A 17902-nucleotide genomic window follows, 5' to 3' on the forward strand; every position below is an offset into this window, starting at 1 on the left:
CCGCTTTCGAAAATGCGAATTGCTCCGGTTTCTAATTTCCCAAATAAGTTTTCTCGCGAGCGAATGAAAATGACGATGATTATGAGGACGATAAGAAAAAAAAAAAGAACAACAGCAGCAGTAGCAACAACAACAACAACAACAACAATAGGTAAAACTACACAACAACGACAATCTTAACGTTGGCAGCTAACATTCGAGCTTACCAGGGCGATGAGAAACACGCTAAGAATGTAATTTGTTCTTTGTTGAAAGAATGCGGACAGCAAACGAGCCACGATGCAAACTATGCAGGAAAAAGACGTCAGTGCAATCGGAAATACTACTTGAGATTGTGTGCGAAGACACAATCTTCTTCCAACATCTTCTTTTCTTTCATTCCTTTTTCCTACCTTCTTCTTCCCCTTTCTTCTTCTTCTTCTTCTTCTTATTTCAATTTGTTTTCCTTTTCTTTTTTCTTCTTCTTCTTCCACTTTACAGATATGACAAATAATTTCAATCTCGTTAAATCTGTAAGCGGAGGAATATGCGTGTAGAGGTAATTTATACGCGCGTACAGTTATAAACGCAAAAATTCAATTAAATATTAGAATATTATTTTGATAAATGATCAAAGACTAGTTTTCGATCCTAACTTATACGTACAAGTATATTATTCAAATTATTTCAATTAGATTAACTAACGTTATGTTTAATTAACACACCATCGTTATCTTGTACACGACGTTACTTTAAGAAATTGTTCAATCAACAAGTAATATCTTAGATACAGAAAAGAAAAAAAATAATATTAAAACGAATAAAGTTATTATCCTCGTTACTTAATTACATAAATATATCGATACGTGTCGAACAAAAAGTGATCAAATAAAATAAACATTATCTACTTATCTCATACATCTTTCTAATATAATTTTATATTTTCTACGTATAACTAAATAATAACACACTAAAAATAAGAAAAAAAACGCGATATAATATTTTCTTTTTAAATTTAAATAAAAACACGTAATATACGAACAGGATAAAAGCGTGATAATTATTTCAAATGTATTATTACCAAACGCGTGTTTGTACATTAACGCTTAGTAAATGAGAAAAGATAAAGGAATGGGTGGGTGGTGGTAAGGGGTGACGAGGAGGAGATGAGCTCTTTGAAGAAGGGTGGAGGGAAAGAAGGGGTCGCTTTAGAGAGACGCGATCCTCTCTCCGTAGAGACAATTGCGGGTAATTAACACCGAGTCGGCCTCGTTGTTCAGCAGAGAGCAAAGCCACCAAAGCGTGTCATGCTTCTCTCTCTCTCTCTCTCTCTCTCTCTCTCTCTCTCTCTCTCTCTCTCTCTCCCTCTCTCTCTCTCTTTCTTCTTAGTCTATTCATTCTCTATGCTCTTGCACTCACCTCAGTTAGCCCTCCTCAGTTGCACTCTCGACCGGTGCTATCGAGGAAATTGCTCTTACCGTTTCTCCGACTACAAATCCGATACACTTCGGTAAGATGAGGGGGTTAGGGGAGGAAGGAGAAAGGGGGGCGGGGGTAACAGACGCATTTCAATTCTTACGACACTGTGAGAGATATAATACTATCTATTTCTCTCTCTTTCTCTCTCCGTCTTTTTCTTATTCTTGTTCTTTCGTAGCAGTTTAGACGAGAGATATCGTAGCAAAGATAAGGTAACGTGAACAGGATCATGACTATCGTATGGGACAACGAATTGACGAGGAAGGGAATCGTAACCGGAAAATTATCTCGAAAGACATATTCCTTATATTTCTTTTTCTCTTTTTCTGACACAGAGTTCGTGATTCTTGAAAGGAATATATATATATATATATATATATATATATATATTGTGAATATGTTCCCTCTTTTAGTCGTTCCTACTCTTATCATTTCGGATAGACCATTTCCTTTTCGCGTACGAGTAGTACATTTATCAATGATCGTTATTACCTTGATAAAAATTGTACATTTTTTGTAAAATATTATACGGTATACGTGTATTTAATGTATATTTTTGATTTTTTCCTTTTTTGTATTTATTTTGTAGAAAATTATTTAAAGAGATAACACACGTACGAGGGTGAAATTAAAATATTAAATAACGACAAAATATTATCGACAGTTAGTTTTAATCGTATTGGGTATACTGTCAACTAGTCTTTGTAGATTAAAAAAACGCGATTTAGTTTAATTTTCGGAAATAATTTCGTGGTTTTGTCTCCTTTGTATCTATGTAAACTCGTATACGACATGCGGGTGGGTTGACCTCGATAACGTTTCATACTATTTCCGTCCTTTCTCGGATGCGTCGTCAAACCAACAGTAAAAATAAAAAAAGAAAAAAGAAAAAACATAAAAAAGGTGTCGCAATATAGGAAAGAAGGGAAAAAGTGTATGGTGGTGGTGGAGGAGGAGGAGGATGTAGAAAAATGCATTTGTAGAAACTTGGTGGGATGCTGTAGCGATATAAGCAACAACGGCAAGTTTTTATCGATGAGCCTGCATATTCGATGTTGTCCCATTCTCCTTCTCGTGTGTGAAATTCTATCGTTTTGAGGGATGTTCCAACGATACGAGATGATCCTTTGAAATATCTTTCTTTTCCACACCTTCTTCTCTACTCTTTATACCATAGATCTACGGAATGTTTCATCACTTTACGCGACCGACAGTAGGAAAGGTAGAAAGGGCAGGGGAAAGGGAAGTGGAAGAAGGAAGAAGAAGGGTGTGGTGAGACTTCAAACGTGCAAAATGGGATATCTTTACGAGTACATACATTACGTTCTGTTTGAAATTTATTGAATCGCGAGAAATAGAAACTATGAAGAAGAAATCCGACACACACACACACACACACTCATTTTGTTAATATTATATTTTATATATTTATATATATATATATATATAATATTAGAGATTATTAACAAAATATTAGAAATTATATATTGAAAGTTTATAAGGATAATTATTATATAATATAATAAATCTGTCGGGAAAATTGTTTCGTGTTCAAAATGAAATATGTTATCAAGAAATTCGATATAGTTTTTCATATAATAATAGAATTTCATATAAAGCTAACGTTACACCGTCGAAAATAATATAATAAACCGTCCACTATCAAATCGTGTATGCAATATTCGCGGTTATGACTTTATGAATTCACATATCATCCTTTTTATCGTTCAAGAACGACGCCTCTTTTCCCTCACGTTACACTACTATCTTAGCATTTCAAAATACACGCATATTTTTTATTACATCCTTCGATATAACAGTTAGTATCTACTCGAAAACAATAAAACGTCTTTCCGCGTTCGTTTATTATTATTTTTTGTTCTCCGCTTTATTAAATTTTATATTAAAACTAAAAACTTATATCATATTTTCTCTTTTCGCGCGTTTGTTCTTGTAATAGTTTTTTTTTTTTTTTTTTTTTTTTTTAATAAATTTACATAAAAGCATATAGATTTGATAAAAATTCTACATCGATATTAAAAGAAAAAAACGAATTTCGTTTACAACGATCCAAGAAGGATATACTTAATATTAATTTTCCAATGTCAACCTCCACATACATATATGCATGTATCATACAAATTTGAAAATCGATGCACGCTTTTTAACGTGTTCGAACACATATAGGAGGAACCTTTAGGACATGCATAACAGCATCTGCGTAGGTTTAAATTTTCCCTCTCTCTCTCTCTCTTCATTCCAACCGGTTCAAACCTTCCTTCCTTCCTTCCTTTCTTTTCCTTTTTTTTTTATTTTCCTCTTATCCATTTTTTCTTTTTTTTTTTTTTCTTAATCGCGTCCCTCTTATCGAGAAACCTTCTTTCCACTTAATCTTCCTCTTCTTATTTCACGTCGTCCCTTTAGAGAACAGCAACGACGACGACGACGACGACGACGACGACTAAGACTCCGATACCGCTTCTCTTTTAACGAAGCTTCGTTAATTATGGATCGAATACACGAGAAGCCATTAACAACTCGTGGCTAAGACGAACCACGTTTGGAGTGGAAATAAGGTTGCCGTGGATCCATGCGAAACCAGATCGTTTGCCTACTAAGGGATTTCGATCTTCGCAAAAAGAGAAAGAGAGAGAGAGAGAGAGAGTATAAAAGGGTTAAGAGTGGGGGAAGCAAAAAAAATATGATCTGAAGAAAAAGAAGAAAGATAGAAATGAAAATGATTTATCAGCTTGTATTCCTCGTCTTCCTATCCTTTCCCTCCCCCCCCTCTTCCTCCTTCATTTACAATCTTTTTTTTCTTCTTTTTCTTCTTCTTCGAATCGTTTTCAAATCGGCATGGTGCTGGTTGGCGCTTCCATGAATCGAAGATGAGGTCTTCGTTAACAACTCACTTACGTTTCATGATATCACATACTATGGTAGTTATTTATGGATAGTGAGAAAGTGTCTCGTTAGTTAAATGAATATTTATTTATATATCGTAGATTCGTGACTTGATTTTGTTCTTTTTTTTTTTTTTTATAAATTTAATCGATCCTTATACGATAGTTCGAACGATACTTTCGGAAAAAGATTGAATGGTAAGAATTAAAAAGAATATGATTATGACAAAGTTGGTTAGGAAAAAGATAAGAAAAGAAAATGTGAGATTATTAGTTAGAGAAAATATAATAGTCAAGTAATTGTTGTCGTTGTAACGGTGCTCCTGTCCATCGGGTTTTAATGTTTTATTGATTTTATCTCATTTTTTTCTTTCTTCTTCTTCCACAAGCTTTTCTTTTTTTTCTCTTCGACTTTCTTAAAGAAAAAAAAAGTCAAATATCGTGCAAACGTTCTTAAACGTTTAAACTTTTTTTTTTGGATCAATGTATAAAACTTTTTTAAATATCAATCTCGACTTTTCGTCGATTCATTTATTATAGTATAAGTATTAAATAGAAATCTTTATCGGTGATTTTATGAGCACCTTCGAGTGACGTCTAAATTAATTCCGAATTGGATTTTAATCTAAGCGACTTACTTATCGCTGAGAATACGTATACCTTTTTCCTATCGTAAACTTTGATCGATCTTAAAAGTCGTTTTTATATTTCTTTATCGTCATATCCGACCGTCTTACCGTATTTTCACTTCAACATATTTATTTTTATAGAAATTTAATAGTTTAATATATATATATATATACGCATACAATACCGTGGTGGCTCACTTTGATTTTTTTCTTTCTGATAGAATAGCAAAATAAACTTTTTGATAAATCGAAACGTAAGATGGTTATAAATCACGTTTGAAAAATATCCTTTGCTAGAATGTAAGAGTATCAGTAAACGTAACTAAACTAATACCTATGCTAAAAAATAGATATTACTTACTTAAATTTGGATTGAATATGACAAAATACATATATATATTAGTATTAATCTATTATAATATATTAAATACTATAACATAATATATAAATATTAACTAAAATGTGTTGTTAATCGTTAAAAATCCGTTCTCACGGAACAATACGATACTTAAAAGCAACGTGACTTGGAATTGTATCTAACTAAGGTAGAAACATAAGGTCCGTGAGGTTAAGGTCTAGGGTAATCCGTTGATAGGAGAAAGAAGGAAGGAATCTGAAGGCAAGTTTTAGCACGACGAGCCAAGACTTATAATAGATTCACATGGCATGGTGCCAACAAACGAGGCGCCGTTGCCACCGATGACCAATAAATAACAGAAAATCGCCCCAGAGATTCAGACTTATTTACGAGCTAATCCCCGCCCCTCTCTACTCTTCCCCTTTTAATTCTTTCCCTATCGTGTTTGGGTTTTCCGGTGGAACGCTGAGCAAAAAATGAATTTTTTTTTCTATTTTATATTTTCCATTATTTTCAAAAGGGAAACCACGGAACGGATTAAAAGAATCCTTTTTTACTGTTTTATATCAAATACACACACACACACACACACATCTAAAGTGTTATATTTTTTAGTTATTGTAATATTTATATGCATGTGTGTGTGTGATAGATATGCAATGACGGTCGAAATAAAACTTATATTTTTCATATTATATTTTCATAAATAAGAACTTATATTAAAAACATCTCGTTTTATTATATTCAACAAAAATACTTCTAAAATTTATATTTAGATTGATTATAATGTGTTATGTATATATATGCGAGAGTGTTACGAATATGTTCAGGATTGTAACGAAATATTTTTTCCTTTATTTTAAATCCTTCTACGTAACATAGTCGAAGTTTATATTAATTTTTGATGCATATATACTTTGTTTAAAATATATTTCTTTTCATTTTAATGTACAACATATCGTATTAGAAAAGTAGCTTCGAATTTCTAGTTAAATTTCTAGAATTAGTATACATACATATATATACTATGGTCATTTCTCTCTACTCGTAACGAAAACAATTGCAAAAGTGGTAAGCACTCTCTAGCTATAGCCAGCTAGCTAGCTAGCTAGCTAGCTAGTGCTCGATTCGAATTGGTCATCGAATTGTAGGTAGGTACTAGAAATACGCTCGAATAACGTAGCAAAACACGAAAGTTCGATCGACGTGAACACTTGAAGACTACTCGTAACGTAAAGTTATATATTATAGTAATTGCTTTATCGCGTTTAAATCAACGTATTCGAATATGCAATTGGTAGTAGGTAGGGACATTAGCATGCAATTTAATCGGTTTACACGAATTCATTTGTCCTCTCGATGTCGTGATTGCACGAAAATGACCTTTCATGTGAGGATACAATGCACAGTCGTTGCCATTTCATTTCACGCCTAATTCTATTTTATCTCTGATGATCGCATTGACTATTAAAATAATAATGTATTCGTTAATTAGATGTATTAAGGTTTAATTACCATAATGCAATAACTAATTGAGATACATCTAATTAAATTTTGATAAATATTATATATATATATATAATTAGCAGAAACCAAGAATGTAAAATATATAGTGTATATAAAATATTTTGAAAACAAAATTATATATTACTACATTATCTACAGGCACACATTATATCATTTTAATATTATCTCTAAATACGATGCGTTAATAAAAATTACAAAGAAAACACATCACCTTTTTAATATGCACCCGTTCGCAATATATAAAATATATTTTATTTGAAATATTATTTAACACTTTATTTGATCTTAAATAAATCACTGATTTGTCTTTATCGTTGGATAAATCGTATAGTTAGAAAGAATCGGAGGGTCTCCTTCTGTATGGTTAATTGCCGTTAATGGGGCAGGGTCTATGTACAATAGTAGTGGGATATTGGACGGCGCCAGACAATTAACTTGAATAAATTCGAAGAAGTTCGTTTGGACCACGCGAAAGAGAGAGAACAGAGGGGGAGAGAAAAAAGGGGGTGAATACGGACGAGTGAACTTTAATTGCTTGCTTGGCTACATAATAAATGACATCGCAGACACCGTGCCAAGTCGGAAGAAAAATTACTTCGACCTCGGTCACCTCGGTTTTCTCTCATTCCACCACCCTCTTTCTCCCCTTTCAGCCCTCCTCTGTCCGCCGATTTTCAATTGAACCCCTCCCTCCCTCCCTCCCTCCCTCTCCACCTATCGACTCTTACTCAACTCTCACGAAAATCATCGGATTTCTTTCTTTCGTTTTAATATTATCCCAGTAGCACGGTTACTGTTCTCGATATTAAAAATCTTCCGAAGTAAAAGTCCTCTTATTGATTTTACCTAACGACTTCGATAGCGTAATTACTTTCACGTGGAATATTATTACCATGAATAAAGGTACGCCTTTTGATTTTTCATTGTGAATATATTAGAAAGAAATGGAGAATGAGAAAAAGAGAGAGAGAGAGAGAGAGAGAAAGAGAGAGAGAGGTAAAAAGGGAAGGTAGAAAAGAAAATTGTTACTTTTAGAGATAATGAAATACGTATTAAAAAGAACGGATGATAAGAAGAATGCTTTTAATTGAGTACACGAAGAAAGATTTCTTATTCTTATTCTTATTTCTTTCTTGATATCGTGACAAAGTAATAAAGTAAGTATTTGTTCTCTAGAATTGATATTACTTTATTAAATTAATCCTCTATTCATCCATTGAGAACGGATAAAGGAACGATTAAAAATATCTAGCCAGATATATATATATATATACAATATAAAAGTATTTCATTTAATTATCTGGGTCGTGCATGTGATTTGTTTTTTTGTGTTGATTCTTTTAAACATTAATACGATACTGCAAAATTATTTTCTTTATATTTTTGATTTAAATAAAACGAATTTTGTATTCGTCGTATTAAATTTAATTTTTACATGAAAACTAATCGGATTTGTGTGTTATTTCTTTATTCTATTTTTCAGAAAATATGTGTCTTCCAAAAGTGTCTTGAGGATCTCTCGTCCCGCATGACAGCAGCCGAGGCAATCCAAAGTGGTTGGCAAAATCCAACCGACGCGAACGAGGCGTCGGAAATGCTCGAACAATTGCAAAAGTTCGGCGAACGATTGGTACCAATTCAAAGGAACATCGAAGATACGAACGATCAAGCAAGTGTCTTCGCGTCTAGCAGCGTCATCGTTTCTCATGCCCTTTTGGCTAAATTAGAAGATCTCAATAGCAGGTATTTATAATTTTTATTAATATCTATGTACATGCCAACACACAACACAAATCGTATCTTTTTAACAAAGTGCATTTTACAATTACTCATTTTTTGCGAAGACGTTTATTATAACAATGCATGTGAATGAATGAACAAAAAAATAATGTTAATTAAAAATTTATATTTTCGTATTTTCCATTTTAGATGGAAGGTGCTGCAAGTGGCGGTTGACGAGCGTTACAAGTTGCTAAGCGGATTTGGAAAGGATGGCAGCACTCCGGGTAGTCAGGCTTTCCTCGCGAGCAGCGTAGAATTACCATGGGAGAGAGCCCTTACGCCCGCCAAAGTGCCTTACTATATCAAGTAATCAACATTTCTTATCTTACTTTATTTTCCCTTTAACCCGGCCCCGCCGCCACCCCCCCCCTCCCTCTGATCTCTTATTTACTTCTAAAAAAACGTCCCTTAACAAGCTACGCGAAAAGAAATTCCCGTAACGAGCTGAACCTAAGAATGTTTCCAAATTTCTGCGAAATTTATAATGCAGAGAGATATATATATTTTTCTTTACATATATTACAATTCAAAAATCAAGTTTTAATTAAGTAAAATGTAATATGTGATACTTAAAGCAAACGAGTAACCCCTCTGCTTTAAATAATAATATTTTATTGATAAATTTTATCAATCACCAAAATATTAGAGACATTTAATATTGGTCAGCAAACGATAGTTGTAATCTGTTTTAAATTGTATATACTTCAAAGAAACTTTGATCAAATTATTTTCTTTGAATCTATTACGCTTTTAATCCCTTAACAAAATATTCTTAATAAGAAATCTATATAAGTTTAACATTAAAAAAAAAGAATATTTAATTTTATTACAGCCACCAACTAGAGACAACGCATTGGGATCATCCGAAAATGATCGAATTAATGTCCTCCCTCGCGGATTTGAACGAGGTTCGCTTTTCGGCTTATAGAACAGCGATGAAATTGCGCACCGTGCAGAAACGATTGTGCTGTGAGTATATATATAGAAGTATATATATAGAAGTATATATATAGAAGTATATATATATATATATATATATATATATATATAAACGTCGATCAAGCGTACCTGTGCTTTTCACGTCGTCAACTGATTATTATGCTTCTATCTTGTTCCACAGTGGATTTGTTGAGTCTATCAACCGCGTTGGAACAATTCGATTCACACGGTCTCCGTGCACAGAACGATAAACTGATAGACATTCCTGATATGGTGACCGTTTTGACGTCTCTCTATGAGATCATAGCAGCGGACAATCCAACTCAAGTATCTGTACCACTGTGTATCGATCTGGCAATCAATTGGCTCCTTAATGTATACGACAGGTAAGCTGTACTTTTAAACACATACAAAATTCAATTTAATAATTTCCTCGTAGTTCGACTAATTTTATTTTTACGACTTCGTCTATATCATTTATTTGTCACAAAAGAGATGTAAAAAAATGATTCTAAAAGATAAATTCAAAATCAAGTAAATAATTTGAACATAAGATTGAAGAAAATATATTAACGTAACTTATTGCACAAAAATTATTTGTTTACATAGACAAAAAGTGTATTTAATGTATTTTAAAGATCGTCAAATCTTAACACAGGGAGATCAATAAATAATTGTAGAAAATTTTTAAATATCTTATTTTGTCTATCTTTCAGTCAACGTACCGGTCAAATTCGTGTGCTTTCCTTCAAAGTTGGCCTGGTGCTACTTTGCAAGGGTCACCTGGAAGAAAAATATAGATGTGAGTAACTTTGGTATTTAAATTTCGTTTGACTGTGTGTGACAATTTGTAAAAAAAAAGCATCTCGTTAATATATGAAAAATCTTTCGTAGATCTATTTCGACTAATAGCCGATCCAAATCGATTGGTCGATCAACGTAAATTGGGATTGCTATTGCACGATTGTATACAAGTACCAAGACAATTGGGTGAGGTGGCAGCTTTCGGTGGATCCAATATCGAACCAAGCGTACGTAGTTGTTTCGAGAAAGCAGGAAAGGACAAGAACGAGATCGAAGCTGTACACTTTCTTAGTTGGCTTCAACAAGAACCGCAAAGTATGGTATGGTTGCCTGTACTTCATAGACTCTCTGCAGCCGAGAGTGCCAAGCATCAAGCTAAATGCAACATCTGTAAAGAATATCCAATCATTGGTTTCAGGTAACTTTCTTATACCCTTTTCTTTTGAAATTTTAAACAATTTCAAATAAATTCTAACTAATACTCTAATTAATTTGTTTTTACAGATATCGATGTTTAAAGTGCTTCAATTTTGACATGTGCCAGAATTGCTTTTTCTCCGGTAGAAAAGCTAAGAATCATAAATTAACTCATCCTATGCAGGAATATTGCACAGCTGTAAGTATATATACGAAATATATGAACTTTTAATTAAAAATGTAGATATTACAAAAAGATTTAAATTTAAATATTTGCGAATCACCGAATAATATTTGAATTTATTTCAAATAAAACAATTTTATATATATTAAAATTAATTATTATTTTTTAAACAGACAACATCGGGCGAGGACGTGCGAGATTTCACGAGAGCATTGCGCAACAAATTCAAATCGAAACGATACTTTAAAAAACATCCAAGGGTTGGTTATTTGCCGGTTCAAACAGTTTTAGAGGGTGATGCATTGGAGAGTCCAGCACCTTCACCGCAACATAGCTCGCTCAGTCAAGATATGCATTCACGTTTAGAAATGTATGCGTCTAGATTAGCTGAAGTTGAATTGTCACGTACACGAAGCAATTCAACTCCGGATAGCGACGATGAACATCAACTGATAGCCCATTATTGTCAGAGTCTGAACGGTGGTGACAATGTAAACGTCCCTAAAAGTCCGGTTCAAGTTATGGCAGCTATCGATGCTGAACAAAGGGAAGAACTGGAAGCAATGATACATATACTCGAGGAAGAAAATGCTAACTTGCAGGCTGAATACGAAAGGTTACGTTCGAAACAGACACCAGGATCAACTCCGGAAGATGGTCATGGCACGAGACAACCCGATGCTGATATGATCCACGAAGCTAAAATGTTGAGGCAGCACAAAGGAAGATTGGAAGCCCGTATGCAAATACTAGAAGATCACAATCGTCAGTTGGAAGCTCAATTGCAGAGACTCAGGCAATTATTAGACGAGGTAAACTTTAAATTCGAATTATATAAGAGAACGAAATAATATTATTTTGTATATGTAGTATTATTTAAAACATTTCTTATGTGATTATATATATTTATTATTTGATTTTAACAGCCGAACGCTTCCTCACCGTCGAAAACAGGAACATTACAAATACGAAGTGTAACAGCGTCTCAGCTAGCTACCGATTCCCCAGGGAAAATAAATGGCCATTACCATGACTCTCCAGGTATTTTGTTATATTATTTCATTCGTATTATTGCATATTATCATTTAAACATGTCAATTCTCTATTAAACGCCCATTTCCAATTTGGATAGTTATTAACACTGGGATACATTTAACTGATCGAACTATTCAATACTCGATAACTAACACTTATTATCGTTTACGGTTAGCAGTAAATCAATATCCAGCAATATGTGGAACCTAATAATGTGTTGTGTCGATATTTCAAAAATGACACGTATGTTCTCATACATATAATACACCAAATATTTAACGACCAAGACATTTCTTAAGTTTCTGCTTATCGCCATTGGGTGTATATATGATGGTATAGGTGGTGGAGGCTCGAACGAGGGCAGAGTGGGCAGCTTAGAGAGACCACCACCCCCGCCGCATTCTCACAGTAATCTCTTGAACATGGCAGGTTCGTTCTAAATTTCCTCATCTTCATTTTCATTTTATTCTTCTTCTATCTATTTATTGCATTTAGGTACGATCAAAAGAAACAAATATATATTAATCGAGAAGAGCTTTGCTTTTCAATCGGTACTTTGACCATTTATCAAAGTTGTCACATATTCATTCGTGTGTTATAAATATATACGATTTGTCCTGTAACTGGTAATTAAAACAACCTGCGGATTATTCTAAACATTTTTTTGTTAATATTATTTTTCTCAAAAGTATATAAAATCTTATAACAAACATATTTTATTCTACATTTTTTCGATTTAGCTTTTCGTGTAGAATCATATTTTGTATACTTGTACCACCAATTACAGGACACCCTGTGTTTTTTAATGTCTACTAATTTTCGTGTTTACATTCGTTTCGATATTATATATAACATAAAAACACCTTTGTGTGTATTTGGTCAAGTTTCGATAAAATATTTGATTAATAATTATTAGCGATCGATAATAGCGCATCGCTTGGCTCATTTCAAAATCAGCATGATACATATTAATTAAGCTTTACTGCTTTCACGCTACAGGCTGGATGTAAGGTAAGGGAGATATTATAATTATCTTTAATATATATTTCAATATTAATTAAATTATATATTATATGATATTTAATAACAATTTGAAATATACATTTCGTCCTATCTCTTTTACACACACAAATCATATATATATAATAATAATAATATTATTATCTCTTTCATTTCAACGTCGAAATTAACATAATAATTAAACTATTGCGCTAAAAACACCTTTTTTTATGACAAAATAATAAAATAATATCGTCTCGTTTAATTTTTTACACGCATGTGTTGTACATTACAGTATAATATATATTATAAGATAACAAAATGTATATCGAATATTTATATAACAACATATATGTCAATTTGATAATTTATTTTAAAGGTGACCTTGGAAAAGCTGTCGGCGAATTAGTAGCAGTGATGACCAGCGAAGATTCATCCAAGGCAAATGGTCAAAGTGCACAACCGCCGGCATTCAAGGAACGGGACGGATGAACGGGAAAACTCTTTAGTGCTACAACTTATTTTCATCATCGGTATCCAGGGATATCGAATGAAAATAAAAAAAAATATAAGGAAACGAAGACATTAGTATAAAAAATAAAAAAAACAAAAAAAGAAAAAAAAAATCGCTGATACATATTATCGGCTTTTCCAATATCAAGAAACAAAAAAAAACACAAACATAATCTTATTCTACATGAATGATCAATATCGTCAAACTTTTTTGGCTCTAATATGCATATCACAAAAGACGAGAGCATATGATATATAAATATATATATATATACACACATATATATATTATATATATATAAATGATATATCGCGCAAATGATGAACCAGGAGTGACTCGCCATAGTGATTTTTTGTATTTTATAAGTTTTTTGATATATACCGCTGTATAGCTGAATTTTGTGAATAAAGACTACCATTAATGGGTTCTTTGGCTTTGGCGATGATCTCCTGATAAGAATTAAAAAAGAAAATAAATAAATCATGTAAAACTTAAAAACTACACATACATATTGATACGTCATATCATGAAAAACGAAAAATTACAAAAATTACAAAAAAAAAAAAAAGAAAAAAAGAGAGAATTAAAACGAAAATTCAATCGTAACGAAGGGAATAAGAATAAGAACGAAAAAACAAACGAGCGAATGAATATGGGGGATGGGAAGGGATGGGAAGGGAAAGGGTTGGGGGAAGAATTGAAAAAATAAATCGTTATATGCTTACTAGCTGAACTTATACACGAAAAAGAGAAAAATATTATGAATTATGATAAAAGTAACACACACACGCGATTATAAATTAAAAAAGAAAATAAAAAGGGGGAAAAAAAAAACAAGATAAATAATTATACACGCAGGAAAACGAGTAAACACATCACACATACGAAAAATATCATTAAACAATGCATGCGAAAAAAAGTAAAATAAAATAAAGTAAAGTAAACGTAAAGTAAAATAAACTAAAATAAAATAAAATAAAATAAAATAAAATAAAAAATACCAATGTATCAAATTGCATATTCTATAAATCGTAGGCTATATTAAAAAATACATACCCATTCTGTTCACTGCCACGGGCTCTTCCTCGACATCATTGACAGAAAAGACAAATATACACGTTTTAAACGTCGTGATTATGTGGAGGGGAGAAAGAATTATGTTAGAAAGGAGTTAGGTACTTCAATATACCTAATTGATCGCGATCTTGAATTTGACGTCGTTGCGATGGTCATTTATTATGTACACACGAAATACATGCATACATATATGTATACACGTAAACAAAAAGAATTCACGCACATATACTCTACTTACAACAAAACACTTTAACATATACACAAGTTGAGAAAATTTTCTATTCGATAATTAAAAAAAAAAAAAAGGAAAAGAAAAAGGTACAGAAAGAGAGAGAAGGAGAGCAGGGATTTAAAAAAAAGAATAGAGAGAGAGAGAGTGAGAGAGAGAGACAGAGACACGTGCTGCATTGTGACTTTTGGAATTAATTTGTCGACATCCAATTTGATCCATCAGTTTTCCTATTTTTTAAAAACGAACACCGATAGCAATGTCTCTTATTTAAGCACGCCGAATGTTACATATATATTTAAGAGTATATTGATAAGTATCTAATTTACAAACTGACATCATCTCGTAGAATCGTATTCTGATATGTAATAAAAAGTTGTCTAGAAAATAAATCTGTCGTGTTTTCGAAATATAGCCAAATATAAGTACGTCCTATTATTCATTATTAAATAATTTTCATTTTACTTTTTATTAACGAAATATTTTTTTCCTTTTTTCTTTTTTGTGTGTACGTTTATTTATTATAATTATATTATAAAAATAATGAACAGTCGTATCCTAATTGTAATTATCGGGTTGGTTTATTTCTTTATATTTCTTCTTTTTCGATAAACAAGGGATTAATATTACATAAAATAATAACAACAACAAAAAGTGGACTTTTGAGCGAACGTTTACGTTCCAACATATTGAAAAGAAACAAGTCGAGAAAATATCGGACAAGGAAGAAAGAAAGAGAGAGAGAGAGAGAGAGGKAGAGAGATATTTCGAAAGTGCAGCTGCATTAAAAAGAACCCAAGTTTGTTGTGCGTGTTCTCCATGTTTCCGTGTCCGCAAAGTGTCCTCAAAGTGTCCACTAAATATCCGCGAATCATTAAAATCACGAAGAAGAAAACTGAGATGATATCTCGATCAACAATCTAACTTCTTTTTATGGATAAAAATAATGTTCTCTTGTTTTTTTTTCTTTTTCTTTTTCTTCTTGATCCTACCTTTTGGATTTACGATTCCTAGTAATGGTGCCAGCACAATAAACCAACCACCATCCGGGTAGCACCATTGGTCTACCATAAGCGGGCACAAATGATCGACTATTAAAATAAACGATGGGTTCCTTTTTGTCTCCATTATGTTACCCAAACTTTCGGATACGTCTTATCTATTATCTTTAATCTGTGTGTAGATACACCTGGGATTTCCTTTCACACGGTACTTTTTTTTTTTAACACTGATTCTTGTGTTTTCCCAAACAAAATCTTTGAATTCATTTCCTTTAATATACTATACTTTATAATTTTAAACATTTGTTTAATAAAATATTATCATTTAATACTGTTTTATATATTTATAAATTGTTTCGATTTAACATAAATTTGATACTTCGTTGCAAATAAAATTTTTCTTTTTTTTATAATAAATTCCTAGGTATATATGTAAAACAAAATCATCTAACAAACACATCAGGTAATTTATTATTTTCCTTTAGCATAGTACTTGCGTAAACAAAATGACATTAACTAAAATAAGTAATAATAAATCATCGAAATTTCATTTCACTTCAAACGAAAAATAATAATAATAATAATAATATTGCGAATAATAAAAAAAAAAAAAAAGAATCTCGAATGAAACTTTCATAAAAAAAAGAAAAAAGAAAAGAAGAAGAAAAAAAAGAACAGGTTGCGCAACTTTTATTCCCCGATTTAGATAATGAATGATAATAAATGTGAATTTCGGATAAGGAAGTCGATTTAAAGGTACTACCTCGAATTACTTAAAATTTATCCGCATTTATATGTACCCGCGAAGGACGTTATCGCAAGAAATCGATCAGCTGCGGCCGACATACCACTACCAACCACATGTTGGACCAATATATTTGGAGAAATCGAATCTGTCTTCCGAGTAGAGTATCAATACGACGAAAACTCAGTCAGGTATATACTACTTGATCGAATTCGACTACACGAGCCAACAAATATCCACCTGCTGATACTAACACGAACATTTATTTTTACCTGACACCTACGTTTATATACCAAATTCGATCACATTTATTTCTTATTCTTGTTCTCTCTTTCTTTTTCTTCCTATCTTACCCCCAATCATTTATTTCTCTCTTTCTATCTCTATTAAGGTAAAAATACACACGTGCTAAAACATTTGCGCACGTGCTTAACCCATACAGAAATAATTTTGGCACGTTACCTCGTGATAAACCGGATCGTCGAAGGCGAACGAATTATTTATTATCATACACTTGGCCTAGTTTGAGAATGAAACGACGAGAGAGCCAGCCCCCGGTGGAGTGAAAAAATTCAGTCATCGTACCGATTTTTCTCAAACGATCGGTACTCATTCATTTAGTATCCACTCGGAAACGGGCTTACACATATATTCGAGTTTGATTAAGTTAATCATTTGTTTATCATTTTATTCTTCGAGTGTTATAACTGAGCTTTTAAAATGGGTTTCAAAAATATAGTAAATTTGTAGTGTGACAAGTGTTATTTAGATATTATTACTATTTCGGTTATTAGATTGAGTATATATATATATATCATCGTACGTAATAATATTAGATTATTGCATAATAAAAAAATATTGACGTAGTAAAATTATTTAGTATAATATGAAAAAAATATATTTATGAACAAAGTTATATGGATGTGTCAACAAGGAAGAAAACTTTCATGTTGAATTAGTAATTTTTTTCGGAATGCTATAACAACTACTTTATAAAATGAGGTTTGAATAAAATAGATTATAATGACACACCTGTGTGTAATTTAGGTAATATTATTATTTGAGTTTATATTATAGATAATAATTAGTCTACTGTTATAATAAAACGTATGTAGTAAAATTATTGGTAAAATTATGAAATATATAATATAATAAACATATATATGATAAATATAAACTTTCGTATGTGCTGAAAGTAGAAAGAAAAAACGTGTGTTGCATGATGGTATCATATAAATTACACACAAAGAAAGGAATAAGAAAAATCAATTGAATTTATTCAGTCGGAGTTATTAAATTTC

At 32.0% G+C, this 17902-nt stretch overlaps 1 protein-coding gene across 1 annotated transcript in view; it reads left to right on the forward strand.

The window, feature by feature from the left end:
* LOC106793116 (dystrophin-like) overlaps positions 1 to 15283 on the forward strand; it is a 339379-nt gene extending 324096 nt beyond the window's left edge. Inside the window, exons 42-52 of the mRNA XM_014759810.1 lie at positions 8359 to 8618; positions 8805 to 8963; positions 9490 to 9626; positions 9778 to 9982; positions 10313 to 10398; positions 10491 to 10818; positions 10905 to 11016; positions 11175 to 11813; positions 11928 to 12042; positions 12376 to 12465; positions 13415 to 15283. Of these exons, the coding sequence (XP_014615296.1) occupies positions 8359 to 8618; positions 8805 to 8963; positions 9490 to 9626; positions 9778 to 9982; positions 10313 to 10398; positions 10491 to 10818; positions 10905 to 11016; positions 11175 to 11813; positions 11928 to 12042; positions 12376 to 12465; positions 13415 to 13527 (2244 nt within the window). The 3' untranslated portion in view covers positions 13528 to 15283. The remainder of the gene's footprint in view (positions 1 to 8358; positions 8619 to 8804; positions 8964 to 9489; positions 9627 to 9777; positions 9983 to 10312; positions 10399 to 10490; positions 10819 to 10904; positions 11017 to 11174; positions 11814 to 11927; positions 12043 to 12375; positions 12466 to 13414) is intronic.
* Positions 15284 to 17902: the final 2619 nt, after the last annotated feature.

The sequence above is a fragment of the Polistes canadensis genome, unplaced genomic scaffold, assembly GCF_001313835.1.
Source record: "Polistes canadensis isolate GaletaPanama2010 unplaced genomic scaffold, ASM131383v1 scaffold_0, whole genome shotgun sequence".
Taxonomy (NCBI): Eukaryota; Metazoa; Arthropoda; class Insecta; order Hymenoptera; family Vespidae; genus Polistes; species Polistes canadensis.